This window comes from Pan troglodytes, chromosome 11 (genome assembly GCF_028858775.2).
Source record: "Pan troglodytes isolate AG18354 chromosome 11, NHGRI_mPanTro3-v2.0_pri, whole genome shotgun sequence".
Taxonomy (NCBI): Eukaryota; Metazoa; Chordata; class Mammalia; order Primates; family Hominidae; genus Pan; species Pan troglodytes.
The window spans coordinates 13,903,310-13,916,839 of NC_072409.2; the positions used below are offsets into that span (position 1 = coordinate 13,903,310).

At 40.5% G+C, this 13,530-nt stretch overlaps 1 protein-coding gene across 9 annotated transcripts in view; it reads left to right on the top strand.

Annotated features, from left to right (window-relative positions):
• NR6A1 (nuclear receptor subfamily 6 group A member 1) overlaps nt 1-13,530 on the top strand; it is a 244,616-nt gene that overhangs the window by 214,452 nt on the left and 16,634 nt on the right. For all 9 annotated transcript variants that reach the window (XM_054657785.2, XM_054657786.2, XM_009457270.5 and 6 more), the window contains 2 exon segments: nt 8,768-8,823; nt 12,437-12,591. In XM_054657785.2, the coding sequence (XP_054513760.1) occupies nt 8,768-8,823; nt 12,437-12,591 (211 nt within the window).

A 13,530-nucleotide genomic window follows, 5' to 3' on the forward strand; every position in this document is an offset into this window, starting at 1 on the left:
AATGAGTTAGCAATAGTTTAGGGGTGGTTATGTTGACAGTTAATAGTTAACTAAATTATAATTTGTTATTAAGCAGAGCTTGTACCTGCTTAATACGGACACGGACAATGTACTGCTTCACATGTCTACCATGTGGCATAGCTGTTTACATGTTGGAATGCCCTGTGTTTACTGGATGATGACTGCCATAGTAGGACATTTGAAGTGTTACCAAGTTTGTCCCCTGCCTGTCTTTCTAACTCATTTCTGAACACTGTGCCTCAGGGATGCCTTACACTGCTGTGCCTGTACTCAGGTTTTTTCCTCTACTTGGAGATCTTTTCCCTTCCCCACTGTCAGTTTCCTCTTATTGAAATCTTTTCCAGCCACCAATACCAAACATGTACTGTCTGAAGAGTCTGTCAACTTCCTGCCCTCACCCTGTTTTGGTTTTGGCCTCCACTTCTCTCATCTCCCTTTGTTGCCCTCACTGTGAGTATCTTATGAAAGCTTAGTTATTATGGGTTGCCTTCTTGACTGCTGTCTCTGATGAATCATCCTGCTTGTTCAGCTGGAGTGTGAGATTCTGAGGCTTCCAGCAAAACTCACCTGTTTTAGGGAAGAAGAAACTTAACCTTATAACCCCTCTGACCATAGTCAGAAGACACACGGAGTATGAGGGACAGGGAGCTAGCTGTCTCCTTAGGACTGTTTGCATGCAGAGCAGGCAGACTCAGTTGCCTGGTGAAGTCTGCGTCAGGGAGAGAAACTCTGCCACCTCCTGGTTGGTGCTGCGAAAGCAGGATTAAAATTGCAGCTGCCATGGGAGTATTTTGGGGGTAAGGAATGTTCTGTATGGACCTGTGGTGGTTCACACATAATTCTGTGCATTTGTCAAAACCCATAGAACTTTACACCACAAAAAAATAAATGTTACTATATGTGAAAATTTGTTTAATCAGCTAGGATGTTTTGGGGGTTACAGGGCAGAGAGAAAGAATGCACACTATGACAAATGAATCTAGCTGGTGTTACAAATGAGTCACATAACCACACTTAAGGGGTTGGAGAAAAAAGGAGCTAACCTTTGAAAAGTATTTTGACTGTATACTGTAAGGCTAAAAACAAAAAGAATTACATACAAACAAAGCACTCTAGTTTGTAAAATTTGTTTCTCTCATGGTTATGTGTTAGGAATTTTTTCGCTACTTCATTTGTATAATAGAGTAGAATCAGCAAGTAAATATATTGTGGACAATGAGAGTCAGGTTTCTCACATCAGAGAAAGAAAGAAGTTATAAATCAGCAAAGGAGAAGGCCAGAATGAATCCCCTCGTGCTAGATTGGAATCAGTGTATCAATATGTATTCGTGTTTCAGATAGATTTAAAAATACATAGATACCTTGTGTGGGTAGGTAAGTTAGTGTACATATGTATATTTCCAAGCTCTAGCCACTGAGAAGGGCTAGAAGCAGATACCCCAGGAGCAATGAGTACACCCAGCACCCAGATCTTGGCTTCCAAATATCAATGAAAGGAATGAGGACTCATTGGAAAACTGGTTGATTCCAAGGCTGGGGTAGGGGAAATGTAAAATGATCCTGGAGCATCTTAAGGGGCCAGCAAGTTAGGAAGTGCTTTCTAAAAAAAGAAAGGAAGCATATCAAAGGGCACAGAAGCCAACCTGAAAGAACTTCTGATGGCCAACGGTGGAACAACTTGAGGAACAATAACTGTAGGATTAATTTATAACCCAAAGGATAAAAATATCCATGAGTTCATACCGAAAGGAATAAGTGAATAAATAAAGAGAAGTGATCATTTTTCCTTTAAGTGAATTCTGATTAACAAATGTAGAAGGAGGCCAGGCTTAGTGGCTCACACCTGTAATCCCAGCACTTTGGGAGGCCAAGGCAAGAGGATCACTTGAGCCCTGGAGTTCAAGACCAGCCTGAGCAGCATAGTGAGACTCCATCTCTAAAAATATAAATATAAATATAAATGTAGAAGGAATGAGGGAAATAGAAAAATCACCATTAGGGCTGGGCACAGTGGTTCATGCCTGTAATCCCAATACTTTGGGAGGCCGGAGCAGGTGGATTGCTTAAGCTCAGGAGTTCAAGACCAGCCTTGGTATCATGCTGAAACCCCGTCTATACAAAAAAAAATACAAAAATTAGCTGGCACGGTGGCATGTGCCTACAGTCCCGGCTACTCTGGAGGCTAAGGTAAACCTGGGAGACGGAGGTTGCAGTAAGCCAAGACCACGCCACTGTACTCCACCCTGGGCAACAAACCAAAAAAAAAAAAAAAAAAAAATTCACCATTAGAACATCACAGTAATAATTGCGACAAGCAAAACCTACTAATGGATGCTAAATAAGTGGCATCAATGTCAACAGAAACAGAATATTTGCATAGTCTGCAAATATATAGTAATTACAAAGGGAAAAATAGTAAGTTTATTTAGAGAATTCTGACAGACATAACTTTAGCCAAGTGATCAAGATTAACAGTACCAATAAAACACACCAACATTGTATATACCCCCTGATATGAAACGCTGAGAAGGTCACACATATACACACACAGAGAGGTAAGTTCACTCAGTCTAATCCTGAGAAAACAAACAAGCCCATATTGAGGGACATTCTTCAGAATAACTGACATTTGACAAAATACCCATTTGAAAAGTGTCAAAGTCACAAAAAAACAAGGAAAGACTGAGCTGTCACAGATTGGAGAAGACTATGAAGGCATGACAGCTAAATGCAATGTGGGCCCCTGGATTGTGTTCTGGAACAAAAGATATCAGTGAAACAACTGGAGAAATCAAAATAAAGTATGTACTTTGGTTAATAGTATTGTACCAAAGTTAATTTCCTAGTTTTGATGACTAGACATGATTATGTCCATTGTTAAAAGGAGGAGGGTGTATGGGAACTCTCCATACTATTTTTGCAACTCTTGTATAAAGTCTAAACTTACCTCAAAATTTAAAAAATTAACTATTAAAAAAATGCAGCTGCCATTTGTGGCTGGGGCTTTTTCACCTATGTGCAAGACAGCTCTCTGTTGTCCTCCATCTTTGGATATGGAACTGAGTATCTTTTCAGACCTGAAAGTTGGCTGGTCAGAAAACTCCTTAGCAAAGCAATGAGGAAGATCTAAAGAAGGGTGGTGAATGGAGACTGGGCCCTGTCTGTCCATCCCCACTACTGCACTAGTATCCCCCATGTATGTTCCTTACCCATCTTGCAGTCTTCGGGATAAAGTCAGGCTCCTTAAGGTGATTTTCAAGGCCCCTGTGACACTGGCATCAGCCACCTGATCCCTTTCCTTCTCCATTTGGTGTTCCCCACTCACAATCTGCATTCCATCCTAGTTCTTCAAAAACCCAGTGATGTTTCCTGTTTTGCACATGTGGTTTCATCTGCCTGGAAGAAGAGGGGGTTTCATCCACCCCTTCTTCTACTCCTGACTTCAAGGTTCAAGGGACACCATCCCCCACCAGATAACCCTCCTGTGCTTCCACAGCTTTTTTGCATGCCTTCTGCCATAACCCTGGTCATCTTGTGTTATCTTTCTCTGTTCACTCATCTGTTTCCCTCATTATTAGACAATGAGCCCCTCAAGGGCCATGATCAAGTCCTACTTTTCTGTTGGTCCTTCAGCAAATAACTCAGTAGTGATAGGATGCTCCCTGGTTAGATGGATTGACTGTGATGGAGGGCCATGGCAGGAAGTGGGATGGGGAAAATATTGTCAGAGGAGAAATGAGGATACAGTCAGCTTCGTGGCGGGTGGTGGGGGTGGGTGTCATGTTAGTTAAGTAACTGTGAAAAAATAAAAAATTTCCTTCACTCTGTGGTCTCATAACTTGCTAACTAGTTCAAAAGTATAAAGGTCAAGGAAAGCTTCTTGGAGGAGGTGATGTTTGCAGAATGGCATTGTGAGGCAGTGATCCTGTGGCATCGCCATATCACTTTACCAGGGTAAAAAGTGCCCCAGGACACAACACAGAGGTCTGCATGAAGCACTGAGAAATCTCAAGGAGGGATAACATTTGAGCAGAATCTTAAAGAAATCAAAGTTCGTGTTCCTTACAAACATTTTTTTTACATTTCTTACATTTTCCTTATGAACTTTTTTTTTTACATTTTATTATACCAAAAAAATTTGTAGAGACAAGTTTTCAGCATGTTGCCCAGGCAGCTCTTGAACTGACGATCAAGTTCAGCTGAGCTAAACTGAGCTCAAGCAGTCCTCCCGCCTCAGTCTCCCAAAGTGCTGGGATTATAGGCATGAGCATATGCCTGCCAAAAGATTGTTTTTAAATTAAGACTTTAAAATTTTGTTCTGTTTTATTTTTAAATAATTGCAAGCTTGCAGAAAAGTTGCAACAGTAGTAAGAATTCCCATATGCCCTTTACCTAAATTCACCAATTGTTAACATTTTGCCACATTTGCTTTACCATGCTATTTGTTTTATTATTTCCCCTCCCCCTCCCCCTTGCTCTTCTTTCTGTCGCTCTCTTCCACCTTCCCCACTTCCCACAGGTAAGTAAGTGTGTGTGCGCCTGCATGTGCGCACCTTCTTAGCCATTTGAGAGTGAGGAATAGGCAGTGTTGCTCTTATTTCTAGCAATCACAGTACTGTTATCAAAATCAGGAAATTTAACATGACACAATACTATCTTATTAGCAGATCTTATTCAATTTTTGCCAGTCATCCCAGTGTCCTTTATAGCAATTTTATTTTCTCTGATCTAGAAGCCACTTCAGGAAATCACATTACATTTAGTTTTTATGTCTTTTCAGTCTCTTTTAATCTGAAATAGTTCATCAGTCTTTCTTTGTCTTTATTAACATTGTCGATTTTGAAGCAAATAGGTCATGTATTTTGTAGAATATCCCTTAATTTGGGCTTGTCAGTTTCCTCACGAATACATGCAGGTTATGCATTTTTCGCAAGAATGCCATAGAAATGATGTTGTGTCCTTCTTAGACCATAATATCAAGAGCACATGATGTAAGTGTATACCCATTATTGGTGATATTAACTTGAATCACTTGGTTATGATGTTGTCACTTAGGGAAGGTGATGTTGCCAGATTTTTCCACTTTAAGTTTCTTTCTGAGTACAGGCAACATATGCAGAGACAGAACTATGTAAAATGGAATAGCATGTTTAAAGACTAACAAATAGTTATCTACATGTAGGGTATAGCATTTATGGCAAGAGATGAGGATGAGGGGTCCCACCAGAACCAGATGATAGATGGTCTTGAATGCCATGCTAAGGAGCTTAGATTTGGCCCATGAACCAAAGGCACCACCGACAGGTTTTGAGTGGAGCTTTGATGTAGTTAGCTTTGTTATTTATGGTTTCTGGGTTTTGTTGACTGCCTAAGCCCAAGCAAATGAAGAATGGTAGGCATATGAGTTCCAAAGCAGAAAAAGTGTTTGTGGTGCCTTCTGAGAAGATAGAAGAGCCATGGCTAGGGCCATTCTCTTTCTTAGACTTAGATAAGAGTTACAGCAGAACCATTCCTGTAATACTGCACACAGGAGCCATTTGTTCTTTTTAATCAAATCACTGCCAAATAGATTTTAGCCCTGCTGAAAAACTTGTTAGTTCAGTATGGCATCAAGGAACAAGTACAGCTTTAGAATCAGAAGATCTAAATGGAAACTCCAGCTCTGTCAGTTCTTCCCTGAGCAAATCTCTTTACCTCTCTGAGCTCTGTTTCCTCATCTCAAAAATGCGTGGGAGAATAATACACCTTCCAAGGTGGTTGTGAGGATCACATGAGATAACATACATATGTGCAAGAACATTATAAGTTTGAAAATATGGTCCAAGTTTTTGTTTTTAACAGAGGCAGTGTGGCACATTGTATTGATTTCCACACTTCAGGTGGTTTCATGGCATCTTGACCGATTTTATCATCTCTAAATGGGTACTGCTGTTTATATTAGTCTTTCAATAACTTTTAAAAATCAAAGTTAATTTTTAAAGGCAATTCTTTACCACCTCATTAAAACTTTGTTCTGTTTTATTTTGAAGTAATTTCAAGCTTACAGAAAATTTGCAACAGTAGTAAATTCTCATCTGCCCTTTACCTAAATTCACCAATTGTTAACATTTTGCCATGTGAGTTGCACATCAGAATAAATGTATAATTTAAGAATAATTAAGAATGTATAATTAAGAGTTTATGCACCACCTAAAAGTATCTTATGTTTCTCCACTAGGATGCATACATAGTAGTAGTAGAAAGAAGTCTGGTCTTACAGTCTGATAGCGTGGGTTCCAACCCTGATTCTGCTCTTTAGTTTCTGTCTCTTCCAGCAAAATACTTCATTTCTGTGAGCCTTAGATCCATCTGTTCAATGGGAGTGATACTAATACTTTACTCATGAGTGATTTTACCTCAGAGAACAGTATGTAACACATAGTAGATTTCTATCATATACGCATTTTGTTACTCTGGGTGGGGTCGAGGAAGAAGATGAACATTTTTTTGAGATGGAGTTTTGCTCTTGTTGCCCAGGCTGGAGTGCAATAGCACCATCTCAGTTCACCGCAACCTCCACCTCCCGGGTTCAAGCAATTCTCCTGCCTCAGCCTCCCGAGTAGCTGGGATTACAGGCATGTGCCACCACGCCCGGCTAATTTTGAATTTTTAGTAGAGACATGGTTTCTCCATGTTGGTCAGGCTGGTCTTGAACTCCCAATCTCAGGTGATCTGCCCTCCTCAGCCTTCCAAAGTGCTGGGATTACAAGTGTGAGCCACTGTGCTTGGCCGATGAGCTTTTGAATTTCAGAACAAGACATTGGCAAGATGTAAATCTTTAAGATATGTGGCCCTTTAAATGAAAAGTAAAGTATGTTGCTTTCTTTTCACACCTCCAGGACAGTGAAAATGAGGTAACAGCCGAACTATTAATATATTTGGTGTTGTATTCCAGTGACAGATCTTTGTTCTCTACCTATGAGCTGAAATAAAGACATGTGAGATGTTATTATTGGAAATAGAAATACCCAAAGACTGTCATTGACCATGGAACAGCAGAGAAGCGATTGTAAAGATTTTAGAACTTGAAATTAGATTGAAAGAGACCTCCCAGCCAACAAGCAGCATACATCTAGCTCTAACATAGGCTATGTATGTTTCTTACTCCAAATTCACAACAGCTTTTTATAAAGCAGACCGACCATGTTGCCTCCACTTAGCAGATGAAAATATTAAGATTCTAGCAAAGTTGAGAATAGAACCTTGGATTTTTAACTCAAAGAGGCTAGGGAGAGGGAAGGATTAGTTACTAAGTGCTTACTTTACATGCAAGGCCCTAAGGTTGGTGTTTTAGCCATACCATTTTGTGTAATGTAACATAAAACAAGTACCAGTATTTTCTCTTTTCATTTCAGTAAACTGAAGTCCAGAGAGGCAAAGAAACTTGTTCATAATTATACAGACCAGGAAGAAACAGGATTTGGACCCTAACTTACTTAATTCTGAATTTCCTGTCAGCCTTTTAGTTACCTCAGAAACAGGGTTATATACTTGGAGCTCCCACCTTTTGAGGCAATCAGTCCCTGCCTGGGGAACTTTCTAGATTCCTTATGTTAATTTTTTAAAGTGGCAGGTATATCCTAGCAAGGCCTGCTATTACATAATGTCATTAGCTTATCTTCTGTCATTGTTAACATTAACCCCTTCCAAGCTACCCTCCACAGTGGCTGTCAGAAAGATTTTTTAAAAATCCCAATATGACCGCAGTGCCCCCCTACATTCCTTCTTGTCCTCAAGCTCCTTAGCTAAAGTTATACCCTAGTCTGGCATTCAAGGCTCTTTATAATCTAGGCCCAATTGGCCTTTCCACCCTTATCTCATGCTACTCTTCCCCCACATAGGCCACCCTTCCCCTATGCTTTAGCCAGATTAAGCCGCTTGGAAATTCCCAGAAAGAAGAGCTTATTCTTACCTTCAGCTTGCTTTTTTTGTACACTGTTCGCTCAACCTGGAGCACTCTTTTCCTGGCTGCCTAAATCCTACTTAACCTTTAAGACTCAGTTCAGAAGTTTTCTTTTCCAGAAAGGATTGCCTAATACCGTGGTCCTACTATAATTGCAAATCAGGGGTTCTTCTCTATGCCCCCCGTATTAAGTGTTCCATAAAGAGTGACGATAATATTAGTCGTAGTTGTTATTCTTAGTCAGGAGATACTACTTAAAGGATGCTTTTTATACTTAGTAAATGCTAGGTAAGTTCCTTCAACTACACAGGTGCTCTACTGACTGCCTTTGCAGGGAGAAACCATTGAGGTCAAAATTCTGATTAATGAAAAAAACCAAAAAACCTGTTCTGATTCTACAAATCAAATCTAAACTTAGGCTGGGAATACAAACTATTTTATTTAAAAATGGAAATACTCTGTCCCTCCCCTAGAATTTGTCAAAACCTTAAGATGCATCATCCTGGCAGGATGTTTGTAACTGAAGGACTAGTGAGCAGTGCTATCACCTTTTTCGAACATATTGAATGTATACAGTGTGTGTAGTATGTACGCAATGCCTTGGGGGCCCCAAAATATTGCTGCCTGTGAAGGAGCCTGGAATAATAGAAAGAATTGTGTGTTTTGGATCCAGAAGGACCTGTGTTTTAATGTTGGATTCACTAATTACTGTCTTATGCTTTTGGCCAAGTAAACTCTCTTTTTGTGCTAAGACTTATATGAGTGTGCTTCTGACTGCCTTTCTTGACTTATGTTTCCTTCCAGCTATCAGAGAAGATGGCATGCCTGGAGGCCGGAATAAGAGCATTGGGCCAGTCCAGGTGAGTTCTAGACCTCAGTCTCTGTGGTCCGTCCTGGAAGCCCAGGGCTCCAGCTGTTCCTGAAACTGCTCACCTTGACTCTTTGATCTGCTGCTGAGGAGAGCCATCTTTGCTTTCATTTCTGTAAAAGTGCTTTTACATCCTAGATGTGAAAGTGCTTTGAAAATCTTAAATATGTAAGTTAATGATTAAAGCTCTTCCTGTGATCCCTCAGCCTTTCCTAAGGATTTCACAGACAGTGAACCCAGTTATGGTTCTGAACCATCCAGAGGACTTTTTGATCAGTCCTTAAGGTTATAGATAACTAAGCCTGGCAGAAATGAGCAAGACTACTTTGCTTTGTTCATTTCATCTAAAAAATATATCAGCAGAATATTATTGTCTTATTGTAGAGTAGGAATGATAATACCCCCATTCAATCCCACAAACATTTACTGAGTTCCTACTCTTCCAGGCCCTATACTGTGAACTCAGTCTAATGGGAGAAACAGATAGGTAAACAGACATCATAGTAAGGTGAGAGGTAACAGAGGATGCCCAGGGACTACAGAGGGAGGGGCATCTATTCTGCTTGGGCTAGAGCCGTGGTTGGGGACTAGAGACACTCAAGAAAATAGACTGTGAAGAGACCCAACGATGAATCTTTATGACAAGGAGTTTGTTCAATTAGGCTGCAACATTGGGCACATGTAGTAGAGTGGCAGAAGATAAGGCAGAATCCTTGAATTTGGAATCAGTTCATTAGGGAGTGGCCTTCAAGTCTTTGACTACAGCTCCTTAGGAAAAGTCTTTGTTGGGCCAGCCTACACCACTTGTTCTTACCCATTGTTCTTACTTGCCAGCAGAAGAGCTTCATGAGGGTAGAAAATTGGATATATCTCTGCCCATCAGGTGAATCCCTTGGCACATTAGTAGGCAGAGAGCATGCCTTAGGAATTACTAGTGGCCAGGAGCAGTGGCACACGCCTGTAATCCCAGCACTTTGGGTGGCTGAGGCAGGAAGATTGCTTGAGGCCAGGAGTTCAAGACGAGCCTGGGCGACATAGCAAGACAGACCCTGTCTCTACCAAAAAATAAAATAAAAATTTAAAAAACTATTATTGTTACTGGTATGAGCCAAGAGGCAACCACTAAAAGGTTTTATTTAGATTTGCATTTTAGGAAGATCATTCTAGCAGGTAGAAATGGTTTGTGAGGAGTGAGGTGAGGGTGAGTGAAACTGAGGGAGAGAGAAAGCAGTTAGAAGGTTTTCACAGAAGTACAGGCAAGAGATACAGATAATAGTTTGAAGCAGAGCAATGGCAGTGCAGATAGAGGGGAGAGAATAGACTCAAGAGATATTTACTGGGTAAATTTATAGGATTTAGCCAGTTAAATGTGAGGGAATGAAAGAAAGGTGTTCGGAGTTGTCTTAAGACATACACTGATGATGTTTGGGGGATTTCTTATCATATGAGCACAGCATACATTCAATCAGGCTGTGTGATTCCCAACTCTGCTGTGTTTATTCTTTTTTTCTAAAACATTTTTATTCTCGTTATTCAAGTCATATATATGTCTTACAAATTCTTTTTGTTTCTTGGTCTGGACTAATAGCTGCTCTTTTTTATTATGGCAGAAGTAAAAACCATATAACATGAAATCTACCTTTTGAACAAAATTTTAATTATACAGTACAGTGTTGTTAACTATATACACACTCTGATACAGCAAATCTTTAGAACTTTTTCATCTTACATGACTGAAACACTATACCCATTAGACAGCAGTTCCTCATTTTCCTCTCCCTTTGCCCATGGCAGCCACCATTCCACTTTCTGCTTATAAGAGTTTGACTACTTTAGATACCTCATAAAGTGGAATCATGCAGTATTTGTGCTTCTGTGACTAGTTTATTGCACTTGGTGTAATGTCATCATGGTTCCCCCTTGGTATAGCTTATAACAGGACTTTCCTCTTTTTTAAGGTGTTTCATGTATATATCACATTTTCTTTATGCATTTCTCTGTCATCAGACACTTAAATTGTTTTCACTTCTTGACTATTTTGAATAATGCTGCAGTGAACGTGGGAGTGCAGATATCTCTTCACAATCCTAATTTCAGTTCTTTTGGATTAATACCCATAGATGGGATTGCTGGATCAGATGGTGTTTCTGTTTTTAACTTTTTGAGGAACCTCCATGCTGTTTTCCATAGTGGTTGCACCGTTTTACATTCCCACTAACAGTGCACAAGGGTTTCCATTTCTTCACATCCTTACCAGCACTTGTTATTTTCTGGACTGGTTTTTTGTTTGTTTGTTTGTTTTGGGGTTTTTTTGTTGTTGTTGTGTTCTTTTACATACAACAGACATCATAACAGGTGTGAGGTAATATCTTCAAGTTTTGATTTGTATTTTCCTGATGATAAGGGATATTGAGCATCTTTTTATATACCTATTGGTCATTTGTCTTCTTTGGAGAAATGTCTGTTCAAGTTTCTTGTTCATTTTTCAGTGGGTTTTGTTTTGTTTTTTTTCTGTTCCTGAGTTATGGGAGTTCCTTGTATGTTGTGGATGTTGACCCCTTATCAAATGTATGGTAATATATTCTCCCATTTCATAGGTTATCTTTTTACCCTGTTGATTGTTTCCTTTGTTGCACAGAAGCTTTTTAGTTTAATGTAGTCACACTTGGCTGTTTTTGTTCTGTTGTCTGTACTTTTGGTGTTGTATCCAAGAAATCACCGGCAAGACCAGTTTTATGAAGATTTCCCCCTGTGTTTTCTCCAAGGAGTTTTATAGTTTTAGGTCTTACATTTAAATATTTAATCTATTTTGAGGTTGACTTCTGTGAACGGTATAAGGGGTCGATGTCTTTTGGGGGCTGGGGGCGGGGCATGTGGATGTAGTTTTCCCAGCACTATTTGTTGAAGAGAGTATCCAAAATGTGGTGGTAGAAAGCCTCACAAAGGACATGACATTTGGGGTTTTTTGTTTGGTTTTGTTTTGTCTTCTTTTAAGACAGGGTCTTGCTCTGTCACCCAGGCTGGGGTGGGTTAGTGCAATCATGGCTCACTACAGCCTCAATCTTCTGAGCTTAGGCCAGAATCTCCTGCCTCAGTCTCCAGAGTAGGTAGGACTACAGGCATGCACCACCAGGCCCAACTAATTTTTCTATTTTTTGTAGAGACGGGTTTCACCGTGTTGTCCAGGCTGGTCTTGAACTCCTGGAACTCCCAAAGTTTTGGGATTACAGGCATGAGCCACCATGCCTGGCAAGAGGTGACATTTGAATTGAATCTTAAAGGGCAAGTAGGAGATTGTCATTGAGGAGTGGTGTTTCACGGTTAGGAAAGAATAGCCTCAAGGACAAAAAGGAGTTGAAAGAACCTTGAGGCTTCACGGCTTGAGAGTAGTGTAAATGAGCAGGAGGAAGGCCACGAAGGGCCATGGTGCCAGTAGGAAGGAAGCCACGCCGTCCTAAGATTAGTGACAGGCCCGGAATATGGGGATGGAGGAGAGGGAACCTAGGTTTCTGGGAAATCCTATGAGATTTAAATAAGCTCTCAGTCCTGAAGAAAGAACAAGTGTCCTGAGCACCCATCTAACATGTCTCAATTCCTTGTCAAAGATATCGGAAGAAGAAATCGAAAGGATCATGTCTGGGCAGGAGTTTGAGGAAGAGGCCAATCACTGGAGCAACCATGGTGATAGTGACCACAGTTCCCCTGGGAACAGGGCTTCGGAGAGCAACCAGCCCTCACCAGGCTCCACACTGTCTTCCAGGTGAGCTTTAAGGCAAACCCATGGTCATCATCTAGGGATCCCCCACCAAGGGGAGAGCTACAGAAAACCTCTGGCTGAGTATCCCTGCCAGGCTGTCTCAGCCATTGTACTGTTGCTCCCTCAGACTCTTGGAGTAGGGGTCAGGATGATTAAAAACAGTGTTTCCCAGCCCCTTTTATGCTAAAGACCTTGAAAATGTCAGTGGTCTCTTCTGCAGACTGATAAAGTGCTATAGCTTCTATCCATGCCCATGCATTCTTCACCTAACAGAATAACATTTTAAATGTTGCCATTTTCCCTCATTTATTTTATCACTGAAATAAACCTTTTTGACAGTTTTGAATTAAACTGTAATTTCTCTGCCTCACAAGAGTCAATGTTTTTCACTTTATAAATTTTAAGAAACATTGAAGGCTTTTTAAGCCAGTCAAATTTGCTGCTATCAGAGAATACAAACTTAGAAACTCTTGGTTCAAGCATATCTTTAGTTAGTTGTCGAGTGTGAAATAGATCCTTCAGCTATTAGGGAAGCTTTCCTTTCCCCAGAAACCTTTCTTATAGGATATGGATTGACAAACTTTTTCTGCAAAGGCCAGATAGTAAATATTTTCAGCTTTCCAGGCCTAATGGTTTGGATCTCAGCTTCTCCATTCTGCCTTTGTAGTGTGAAAACAGCCATGGCCATGGACATTATGTGAACCAGTGAGCATGGCTGTGTTCCAAAATAGGCAGTGGGCTGGATTTAGCTTGCAAGCCAAAGTTTGCCAACCCCAGTTATAGGAGATACATTTAGGCAAAAGCTGGAAGATTTTTTTTTTCTTAAGAGATGCCAGGCATGGTGGCTCACATCTGTATTCCCAGCACTTTGGGAGGTCAAGGTGGGTAGATTGCTTAAGTCCAGGAGTTCAAGACCAGCCTAGGCAACGTGGCAAGACTCTG